Source organism: Diplotaxodon limnothrissa, linkage group LG6 (assembly GCF_057381915.1).
Source record: "Diplotaxodon limnothrissa isolate DT_005_m linkage group LG6, D_limnothrissa_male_GT1.1, whole genome shotgun sequence".
Classification (NCBI taxonomy): Eukaryota; Metazoa; Chordata; class Actinopteri; order Cichliformes; family Cichlidae; genus Diplotaxodon; species Diplotaxodon limnothrissa.
The window spans coordinates 5,820,281-5,831,824 of record NC_140601.1 but is presented as its reverse complement, the minus strand read 5'-3'; the positions used below and the strand labels follow the sequence as shown (position 1 = coordinate 5,831,824).

At 40.7% G+C, this 11,544-nt stretch overlaps 1 protein-coding gene across 1 annotated transcript; it reads right to left on the bottom strand.

Annotated features, from left to right (window-relative positions):
• Window positions 1-325: 325 nt before the first annotated feature.
• LOC146630001 (glutathione synthetase-like) lies at window positions 326-7,915 on the bottom strand. Its single transcript, XM_085355394.1, has 6 exons — window positions 7,799-7,915; window positions 2,672-2,764; window positions 2,556-2,618; window positions 1,573-1,803; window positions 1,348-1,429; window positions 326-345 (listed from the first exon to the last, which is right to left on the bottom strand). Exons 1-6 carry the CDS (start codon window positions 7,913-7,915, stop codon window positions 326-328), a joined length of 606 nt encoding a protein of 201 aa, XP_085211520.1.
• Between the last annotated feature and the right edge of the window lie 3,629 nt (window positions 7,916-11,544).

The window sequence follows — 11,544 nt, the reverse complement described above, 5'->3', positions numbered from 1 at the left end:
TTCTGAAATAATCCTAAACACAATCATTAAATCAAAAATGCAAGAAACTATTTATTTAATCACTCTTCTTAACTTAATTCCTTAACTTATTACAAAAATAAACAAAGACTTTTCTGCTGTCTCACCTCTGTCAGTTTTCATGCTTTTGCAAGAACAGGTGGAGGTGCAGGTGGAACTTTGACTTCACTGTGGTTTGTATGTGCAGGCAGGAGTGTGACATCTCAGAACAGCAGAGGATTGTCGAGCACGGTGACTCCTGCTGCGACGCCCCCGTCTGACTGTCCTGAGCTCTTGGTCCTCAGCAGATGGCCCACACACTCATTCATCACCATGTCTTTACCCTGCCTGTAAGAAAACCAAGAAAAGGCTAACATTAGAAACAGCCACCAACCAATCCCTTTTACTCCACCACCCAAAAACCAGTGAGAAACACTAGCTAGTATTAACTTGGAATCAAAGTCCACTAATCCCCAGGCTCCCAGCATAACATACAGTCCAACACAAACTCCACAAACTGTCTTGCTTCAGCTGACTTTCCTTCACCTTCTCTCCAGACAATCTGTTGTGCTCTTTTCAGCACAAAGCCACATTCCTGCTCACTGATCCTCACCTCTTTTTAAACTAGTCTCAGCAACTTTGTCCCATAGCTCGCACATCCTTTCCACCTCCATCTTTCTTCCCAGCCAACTGATACATACCTTTTTCCTTCCTTAAAAGCCAGCCTAAGAACTACGATTTTATATACGCCCCATAAATGAAACTGCCATTTTCAAAAATCGTATCATCCAAATTCATGCAGCGTGGCTAAATTAAGAATGAATTGCAAACCCGAGCTTCCTTGCTAACATGATTAACAGCTAAATACTATCATAGTGGAGGTGTGAAATTACTGCTAAAATAGCTCATATGAACCCTGATACTGGACTATGTATTTATCAAAACAAATGATCTGATATTACAAAGAAAACTAATGATTGCTTTTTACAGTATTAGCCCAGAGTGATGTAAGGCAGGGTGGTTAGTCAGCCATAACCTGCTGACAACTTGTATCTGGTAGCTTTTTCACATCCTGATCAATGTTGTTGTCAAGTGTGTCTCATATACACTATTATCTCAGTCACAGTACAGCATGCATGAATCACAGTAGATACAAAGTAACGCAAAACAGCAGGCAGTCATGTATGTGTCGTCACTGTTTTGACTGGCTCATACATGGAATGCAAGCAAATGCTGCATGTGTGTGCAGATCCACACATGCACTGCTTAAACTTCCCTAGTTTAATAAATGGTGAGCAATAAACAGAAGTTTTCAACATTTTTAAAGATGCTTCTATCCCCCCGCTGTACCTCCTCCTTCTCGCTGAGACTTCAAGACAAACCGTTCTGCTGCTGACAAGGCCACTGATACTGTTTTGTCCCTCTCTGGACCCTGTAGACGCGCGCAACCACAGAGAAATAAATCAGAGGAATAAAATGCAAATGATATTGCTTACACTGAACAGCAACACCCAGGTGAGGATTATCTAATGGAAAATTTTCCAAACAATGAAAAAAACGTGCCCTTTTTCTCACCGTGTCTAGAGTGTTAAGGTCAGCCAATGTCGCTCGGATCTGCTGCACAGCTTGAGGCTGGTCTGGGAAGAATCTGTCCAGGACTCCAGGTCTGGGGAGCACTTGCTGAACCTTCTTGGTACCAGCCAGGTGAGCGCTGATATCTGGACACTTCACAGCTTGAGAGCGCTCCATGAGGAGACGAGCATCCCAGCTCTGCAATTGAAAACAGACAATGAATTCTCTGCTTGTCTTTTTATCATTAGATGTATTTCTGTATTAAAAAATTCCGTTTGGGCCACTTTGTGCTAGAACAATTTTTCCAGCATAAAAGAGCCTCTATCATTTCACTAACTTTTGGAATCTTATTTCACTGCTGCTAATGACGTTTCACAAACTGTCACAGGTTTTTTAGCTTCGTTCGTATAAACTTTCTTGTGGTTGAGATTCCCGAGGAAACAGCCAGCACACTGAGCAGCAGAGGGTGACAACAGTTGGTTTATAATACGCTGAGATTTGACAGACAGAGACAGAAGAATGAAGGAGAACAACACAGAGTCACGCTATCAAGGAGAACCTGGACGGTAGATTCAGCAATTTGGCTTGAAACTTGCAAACTGTTTTAACTTGTTATGTCCGATTAAGTTTTCCTTCCAGGATGCTCGCCAGTTTTCTTTCACTTGTTTCCTGTTCCTGCCAGCAGAATGCACACACAGCTGCAGTAACTACACACAATGTTGCAGAAAACATGGAGCAGCAACAAACATGTGCTGGTCTCTAATCACCCATTCAAACTGACACAGCGACAGGTCTGTGGTCACTTATATCAGCCAATCAGGGCTAGACTTGGTGTTGCTTAGCAGGGAAAGAAATAAACTCAATGATAATGACGCTCCAGTTTCTCATGAATACGAATCACTTTAAGCAAGTCTGCAGGTTTCATTTTAGTGTTTTTAACTAAACTCTTTGATGTAGTCATTCTGAGTGCAAATCAAAAGTTGGACCTGTTCAGAAGTGTAGTTGTCAGGCATGTAACCGTTCCTGAAATACACCACAGTTTGCCGTCCCTGAAGTGAAAGTGACACAAAAGACACATTAATCCATGTCGACACACAGCGACCTCCATCTCCTCTTCATCCAGTTTGGAGGCCTTCCTTGAAGTCTCTCGTGCTGCTGTCCACTGGGAATCCCCACATGTGCCTTTTCCCCGTGTCTATGACATGTAACAAATATAAAAAAAATAGCAAGAATTATAAAGTAAATGACAAGATTTTCCATTTACTCTAATTTAACAGTAGTCATCTTGCAGAAGACAGTCGTTTGGTTACTATAGTAAAAACTATTATGTCAAATTAACCAAAATGAAAAACAAAATCACCTAAACTTGCATTTTTCACTGCCTTCTGTAAAGTGTCAACAAATGCAGACATTTTGCTGTCTTCAGCAACAAAAACGCCATCATTTTTCCTTCTATTAGTCCCACATATGATCGTTGTAAACTTGGAGAAGCCTCTCTCACTCATTTATTTTGGACTTGCCCCAAATTGCATAACTATTGGTTGGACAGTTTTAAATGTTTTTCTGATATCTACAATTGCACATTAGAGCCGGACCCAATAACTGCATTGTTTGGATCTTCCTCTTCCCTTTTACACCTCAGCTCTGCTGCACAAACTACATTTTTGTTCGGAATGGTAATTGCTAAGAAAATGATCTTGACTCTCTGGAAGTCGGATATTGTAGCTCAATTCAAAATGTGGCTAACAGAACTGACTGCTCTGTTGCACGTGGAGAGGATTAGGTACACATCAGCGGACAAACTTAGTCATTTCTTTGATGTGTGGCATTTTATTTCTGTTTATTGCCGGTGCTTAAGTAGTATTTTTGTTGTTGCTGCATAATATTTTGCTTTATCTGTGTGTTTTTGCCCGTGCTGTTGTGTTGTCTGTTTTGTTTTATTGGGTTTTTTGTTTGTTTCTTTTTTTTTTGGGGGGGGGGGGGGGGGGGGGTCTTTTTTTTCTTATATCAAAAAATCTCAATAAACATACTTTAAAAAAAATAAACGCACCATCAGCCATCATGCTAAATTTGCATCTTCAAAAGTCAATGCAGCCAGACTCACACCTGATTATAAATGTTCAGGAGACACTGTTTAATGTTTAGTGTTAACTTAAATCACTCATCATTTACAGTATTACAGAGTTCGGGGTTATGGGTTAGCACTGTCATGTTACCCGTAACTGTATTAACTATGGTAGTAACTTAACTAGCAGTATTGGTCAAATTACTTGAAAAAAGTAAACCAGTAACTATTACTGATTACTTCCCCCAAAAAGTAATCCCGTTTTGTTACTGATTACTTATTTTCAAAAGTAATTAATTACTTAGTTACTTTTTAAAAACATGATTTACAACCTGAATAGGTGATAAAACGATAGATCTTTCAGCCCAATTCTACTTTTTCTGCATAATCCATCATACAAAATGTAATCAAATGGAAAAGTCTGTTTTTAAAACTTGTTTTATTAGTTTTAATCTTTTAACTTTATGCATCAAGCAAAAATGTAATTATATGCAACATTCTGACTAGAAGAAATTTGTTTAACATTTAAACCTATTTTCTGCACATTCCAGCACATAAAATATTTTTTTGTGTGTGTGTTTACACTCAGTCTTTCAAATAAATGCAAGTGAAACACAGCAGAAAATAAATAAAATGAAAGACTCAGCAGTCCTGTTGCTCTATTTTCACCTGTATAGCAGGCAGATGTTTGCTGGATTTCTTACCTGTAAACAGTGGGTCGTGTGTGATAAAAGCTTGTGCAGGAAGTAGCAGGTGTAGACTGGCCCACTGTATGAAGTGATAAGATGTGAAAGGACATATATAGGGTACCTTAAAAGTGTTTCCCTGAGCTTTTACTTGTGGCTTGAAATCTAAATAAATCGAAATAAATGTGAATTTAAAAAAGCGAAAAAAAGGAGGAGCCCGGAGCTTCGTCTTTCGCTCGGCCTACCCTGCAGTAGCAGACGAACCGTCAGAGACTCGAACTTGGTCGTTAAACTCTGGGGTCTGAATGCTGGCCTCTTAACGCTGCGCACCACACAGCCGGCCAGTTAATGCTATAAAAAAAAAAAAAAAAAAAAAAAAAAAAAAAAAAGGACATTTATCTTTTGTTCTTCAACAACTTTTTTTTTCGTTTTTCTAAATCTATTTAGCTTCTTGTGCAGTATTGTTCCACACAAATGACACAAGGAAACCTAGCTATTTTTTATTGGCTTTCACAAAATGGGACTGCCAATGTTGTAGGTGTTACTGCCAAAGTCTTCCTGCTAGCCGGTGTTGTGCCAAAAAGTGATTGTCTGCCAAAAACTGATTTCCGGTATTTGCCAAAAACTGATTGCTCGTATTTAAACTGCTATAAGTAACTTGTTGGCCTATAATATGTGAAACATATGTCAAATGCATCCCTCATGGATGACACAAAGTCATATTGAGCCACAAACAACATTCGTGTAACAAGGTAGAAGCCGCAATCAGTTTTTGGCCGTGACTTTTATAGAACCTTTATTTATGCAGTTAAAAAAAAATCTCATTAACATTAAAAATGTATTTTGTAAGAGTAAGACAGCAGAAATGGCAGCAAATATTACAATAGTTCTGTAAAAATATTGTAAGTGGGGAAAAAGGACCGGATTGGTTATAATGTGAGTACAATAACACAGAGTTATAAAGATACTTGAAAAAACAGATAATCTTTTAATTCTATATATAACCCCTTTGTAAACGCTGTTCACCGAAGTCTATTTACCAACATACATAAAGATATTACACATAAAAAAAAATACACGGAAACATTGGAAATCACTTTTTGGCAGGCAATCACTTTTTGGCACAACACCGGAAACCTGCTGGCGGCGCCACTATGTTCTCACCACACTCTTCAGCTTCAGCTTTGTTGCCTCTTTTCGGCACACCTACCTAGTCCCACTCATCCACTTTATCTGCTCATGGCAGATTTCCCCACACTGACCACTCCTTGGATTAAGGTAAATTCAAGCAGGTCATTACAAAAAAGACACAGCTTATCATCGTATCCTTGTGCAACACCTAAAAGCACTCTGTTCATTTGTTTGCTAGATTAGCCGCTAGCATACACACACTGTGTTAGCGGCTTGTTGCTGCACACCTGTTACTGTGTATTTTTCAATGGTTCAGCACTCCTTGGATTTTTAGACAGTAATGAGATCATGTGCACACTCCACAGAGGTCCAGAGTCCAAATGTGACCTCTAGCACCAAACGCTTGCTGCAGTTGTTGGTGTCAGAGGTGACACATAGGGTTGCCAACTCCCTGAAAAATAAATAAGGGACACCTCGTGGCCAGGGCCGGGCAACCCAGTTGTCTTCACCCTTCCCAGTGTGGTAGCTCTTTTTTTTGTGTGTGAAATTATTTTTTAACCATTTGACTTGAATTTGATTTAAGCAGATGAATATTCTTTTTGATATGACCATATGGGAAACAAATGATCATTTAGCCATTTATTTTTAGCTCAAAATGACAACATTAACACAGTAAAACAGGTCTCTTTCTTAAACAGAAGCCTGTCATGCTTAACTTTTGAGAATATAAGTAAATCTTTCTTTAAAAGAACTCTGTCCTGCTTAACTTATTATATAAATTAATAGAAAGCAATAGAACGAAAAATATTCTTGTAACAGTGCACATATAGTGCATTTAGTACAATTGGCTTCAGCTGAGGTATTATTTCAGCTTTTCTAATGCTAATCAGCTGCTCCTGTTTGTAAACCCACTTGTTCCCATGATTATGCATCTTAACTCATCATATTCATCTATGTATTACTTTTATGTATTAGTCATCTATTTGTTGTAATCATCTATCCTTGCAGTTGTTTATTACACAAAATAAATTATATTATCACACTTCTGGCCACATAGCGCTGATATTCACTGCACATGCCCATATTAACCTTAACCAGAGGGTTTAAAAAACAAACCAGTGTTTACATACCATATCTGCTTCTGCCGTGGCCTGGTGGATAAAAAAAATTGGTTAAGGGTTCCCCGAGCTGTCACGCCCCTCATGTTCTTCATGTGCCCACCACTAGAAGCATGCCTATGGAAAAAGTGCGCCGGCACACAGTGCAGTGCACGTTATAGGTGTTATCGTGCATTTTCCCAGCCAGGTGTTTTCCTTTTCCCATTCTTCCCTGTACTTTTGCAGCCTTTTTTTTTTTCCCCCTCTTTCTCTGAGGGGAACAAACATTGCTGCTCTAATGCTGGGCTCACACTGTGCGATTTTTGGTCCATTTTGAGCCGATTTTTGAGTCGTGCGACCGATTTGGTGATCGGCCCGTTTTTGGCCTTCATCGTGCATCGTTTAGTATACGTGGGGTAACGAGAAGCGGCTGTGTCACCACACCCGCTCACACTGCTCACGCGCAAACGTCGGTGAAAAAGACGGAGCAGCACGGCAGTGCAGCGTGTGATCTGGACACAAGCGATGGAGGCACAACTTGTAGAACTTTGGAAAGCTCATCCGAGCCTTTTCCATGTGGCATCACAAAATTATCATAACCACAACAACCGTGAAAATAGTTGGATTTGTGACAGAGCGGAAAGGCTGATTATGTTTCCAAGATGGTTTGTGTTTTTTAAAAGGAAGGAAACCTTCCTCAAAGCGGGCAGAGCAGTGGAGCCGCCGAGGGAAAAGCACACGATACAAAAACTGTAGAATTAAAAATATAATTTATTATATTTAAATAGTTAAAAAGGTAAAATGAATTAAAACAACCTTGGCCAAGGGAAGACACAATAAAAATCAATAACACACAACATTAAAAGTCCAGTGGAATCCACCACGGCCTAAAAGTCACAGAAAAACTAAGAAATCCAGCGTAGTAATAAAAGAGGGAAACCCAGCAGAGTCCTCGCCTTCCTCCTCGCATTCCACGTCCTGGTGCACTGAAGAAAGGGAGGGAGCGGCAGTCACTATTCCTTTGGCAGTTTACTTTATAAAAAAAGGATAAGTCAAAGACTTACCTGGGAGGGCAGAGCTCTCAACTCCGCCCGCCGCTTCCTTAAACTGCAATCGGCACCGCGGTCTCACTGCTTCTGTTCTCCCGCAGTGCACGAGCTGGCTCTTGTCGTTATTGCCACTTGACTGCCGCTACGCGTCCCTAGTCACTGGTAATCTCTTTTCCTCCCCAGTCGCTGGTCATCTCTCACTCTCCAGTCGCTGGTCATCTGCTTCATCTGATCATCACTACTCTCTGATCGTCTCTCGCTCTCCCCTCTGATCGTCTGTGTCTTTCCTCTGTCTGTCTCGCATTCTTTGTGTTGCATCCTCTGTTGAACACCGGCTCCAACCCTTTTATGTGTCATTGAGCACTCTGTAAATTACCTTTCCTTTCCTCTTCAGGTGTGTCCAATTAGTAAAAACGGGGGAAAAGGCGGAGTCTCTCCAGGACAATTTGCCGGCAACTAAAACATGCAAACTAAATAAAACACTGCACAAAAATATAACCAATGCATGCAATATAAAAAATAAATATGTACACTTCACATTAAAATACAGCACAGCAAAACAACGTCCGTCCTTCCCTGGATGACAGATTTACATTGCTGCTCAATCACAGCTGCCTGATCATGTTTTTCATTAGCAATTTAGCAAAGTTGATGGTGTTGGTGTGTGTGTGTGAGTGAAAGACAGAGAGAGCGACAGATTTTCTGTTACAAGCTTCATGTTATGGAGGCACAGTGTGAGCTCTCAGGTCGCATCAGAGCATCGGGCGGTATAGTGTGAGACTCTGCATCGTGACCTACCAACTTCTAACCCCTGCGAGTCAATCGTGCAGTTTGAGCAGGAGCTGAATAACGTGACTGAAAAAATCGCACAGTGTCTGCCCAGCTTTAGGTGTACTGTCGTCCGAGACTTGCACCGCAGTGTCGGCGTTTGTTTCCCTGTTGGCCATGCTTCTTGTTATGGTCATCTGTTGTCTTCCGGTATTTTCTCCGCAAGCGACCTTTCCTCGACCAATGAGATGAGCGGTAATCTGAATTGTCATACTCGAATTGTCATAAGTGTGCTGTCAGCTCATTGGTCACAAAGCAGGAGAGGGGCTGGGAATTATGTTTTCAAACAAAGCGTTAATTCCATTAACATTTATAGACTACTTTTGATTCTCACTGTATTACGGGACAAAGTGCGTCCCTTATTAGCTCAATACGGGACGTGTACTTTTGTTTCGAAATACGGGACGATTCCGTTTTTTAAGGGACGGTTGGCAACCCTAGTGACACACAAGGTATCGGTTTTCATTGAGATTACTTTTTCATATAGGACCGTGTATGTTTGGATAGCTTTTTGCCCTTGAAAACTGCCGTTTAATATTAGACATTGTTGTCTAATGTTATAAATGGATTGATCTGAAACGTGTAAGTGTGACAAATATGGAATAAGATACGAAATCAGAAAGGAGGCAAATACTTTTTCACAGCTCTATAGTCTGTAAATGGCCTTCTTTTGGCTATAGTAGATCTTTTACTTGTTCTTTTTTTAATTGTTTGTTAAAATTGTTTTTTCGATCATATTGAGTATAGACGAATGCAACTGTGAGCTTTAGCGATTAGCCCGTTTCAACAGGACCATGATCCTGATGTGTGAGACAGCAGGGTGCTGCCATTGGTGTTGTAATGTGTGATTTAGTTCCTCCTAACATTTCAGTTTGCTTCCAGTATCTATCCTCTGTGATTACTGGCTCTACAGACAGATTTAATAGAAGTGTGTGAGCTATTGGCTCAGTATAAAGGGTCAGTAGTGTTTTCATGTCACCTATCCATCCTCCATTTAGTCACCCAAAGCATGAAGTAAATACTCCTCACTTTTATTCATCTTCTCTTAAATTCAGACAAATTCCCAGTTGTTAACGTTGAGCTGTGTGTGTGTGTCAGTTGCAGCCACCAAGTTGAACACCAACACCAAATCCAACCTGGGTCAGTGTGTGTCAGCAAGTACGACCTGCTGGTCTGGTTTGAGATCAGCGAGCTGGAGCCCACTGGAGAGTGACTATCCACCTGGAGTGTTATATTCACGCACAAGCTTTAAAGGAACCATAAAAATTATCTCCAGGAAGAACATTATAAGTTGTGTCACCTCCTCCCTCCATGCACAGGTACATCCCAGCCATCGTGGATCACAGTGGAGGCCTGCCCTGTCATGGTACCTACCTGCTGCACCAGGTACAGGATTGGTGCACATGTTGTTTCCTTATTACTCACACAGTGGTAACTGCTTCCTTTGTACACAGTTGAATATCTTATTTTAAAGCGTAATGTTTCTCTAGCTGTGCTCACTGTGATCCTGAGCTCCTGTTATGTTTGCTGCAGGGGATCTAGCGGAGGATGACAGTGACCCTCATCCACGAGAAGGGCAGCGAGCTCCATTGGAAAGATGTTCATGAGCTCGTTGTAGGTGAGCAGCCTACCTTTAGGGTCTAGTCGTACTATACCTCTGTGTAGAAAACAAAAACCCAAAGCACAGAAACAATGTTTTATAGTGTTTGTGTGCTTTTGATAGAGGAAGACAGGACAGAACATCATTAAAGGGACTTGACTTTGTGAGATCACACTGAAAACGCAACACTCGGTTCACTCTGAGATTTTTTCAGTCTGGAAAGATGAATCTGTCGGGCTTTAGGCTGCTTCTCACTTTAAGCAGTTCATGCTGTAGCTGATGGACCAAAAAATGACATTTGATATTTTAGACATTCAGCTGCTGACTCTGAAGCCAACAGGCTCTTGAGTGTGGATGATTGTGTTGGTACTGGATGCTGTGATCAAACAGCTGTTCTGATCTGTCTTCATTCATGCCTGTTGTTATTAAGCCTCCTAAGCTCCAAACCAGTAAAAGCAATCTTTGGAGGCAACACCCTTTTTAGTACTTTGCTGTATTTGTTTGTGATTGTGTGACACTGAACCACAGTGCTATGTATATCCTCTGTAACACTCAGACGTCTCCAGATCAGCATTTTCCCCCTAAGCTGTTTCTCACTATAGAGTCTTTCCTCTGTAGAAATGAGGCCAATGAGGCACCAGCAGAGCGTGTCTGGCTCTCAGTCTGTGGTTGATAGTGCCCCCTGCTGTTAATAACAGGAACAGTGTAACTAGGGCTGGGTATCGTCACTGATTTCTAGAATCGATTCAGATTCACAAGGTCCCGAATCAATTCGATCCACGTTTTGATTCAATTAGATTCGATTTAAATCGGGGAAATTTTGCCTCAGACAGTCAGAAATATTATAATTCAGATCAGTACATTTACATATTTTTGTATCTATAAAAAGGAAGCTGACACTCGCAAGACTTTGTCAAAGGTGTGAGCATCACAGCAGATGCCTTTGTGTCGAAGTAGCTGAAGATAAAACACAGAAGGTGATTTTCCTGGCCTGGGATTTTATAAAAATATTCTGCAGTACATCAAAAACGAAAGAAAACCATTAATCAACACATGAACATTACCTCTGAAGTTACAACGGTTTTATTACAGACACAGCATTTTGCATAATTTTAAAAAGTTTACATTTGTTCAGAAGCCTATTGAACAGCAGAAATTAGGTTTTCTTTTCGGAAGTAAGTAAAAGGAAAAAAAACATCAGCCGACAGCCTGTAAACAACGGTAGACTTGTGCGTAACAAGCAAGCGAATAATGTAGAAAACAGATTTTTGGACTGGAAACTGTTCTTGAAGTGTACTGTGTGTGTGTGAGAGAGAGAGAGAGAGAGAGAGCTGTGCATGAAGTGTGGTGGAAGCAAAACAGCAAAAGTCAGAGTGAATTCATGACGATGTTTTTGTGAAGCTTAGTTTGGATCTTCTTTTGCTGCTGGTTCAAGGTTCAAGGTTCAAGGTTCTTTATTTGTCACATGCATAGTTATACAAGTATAACACACAGTGAAATGTAGCCTGACATGCTCCTC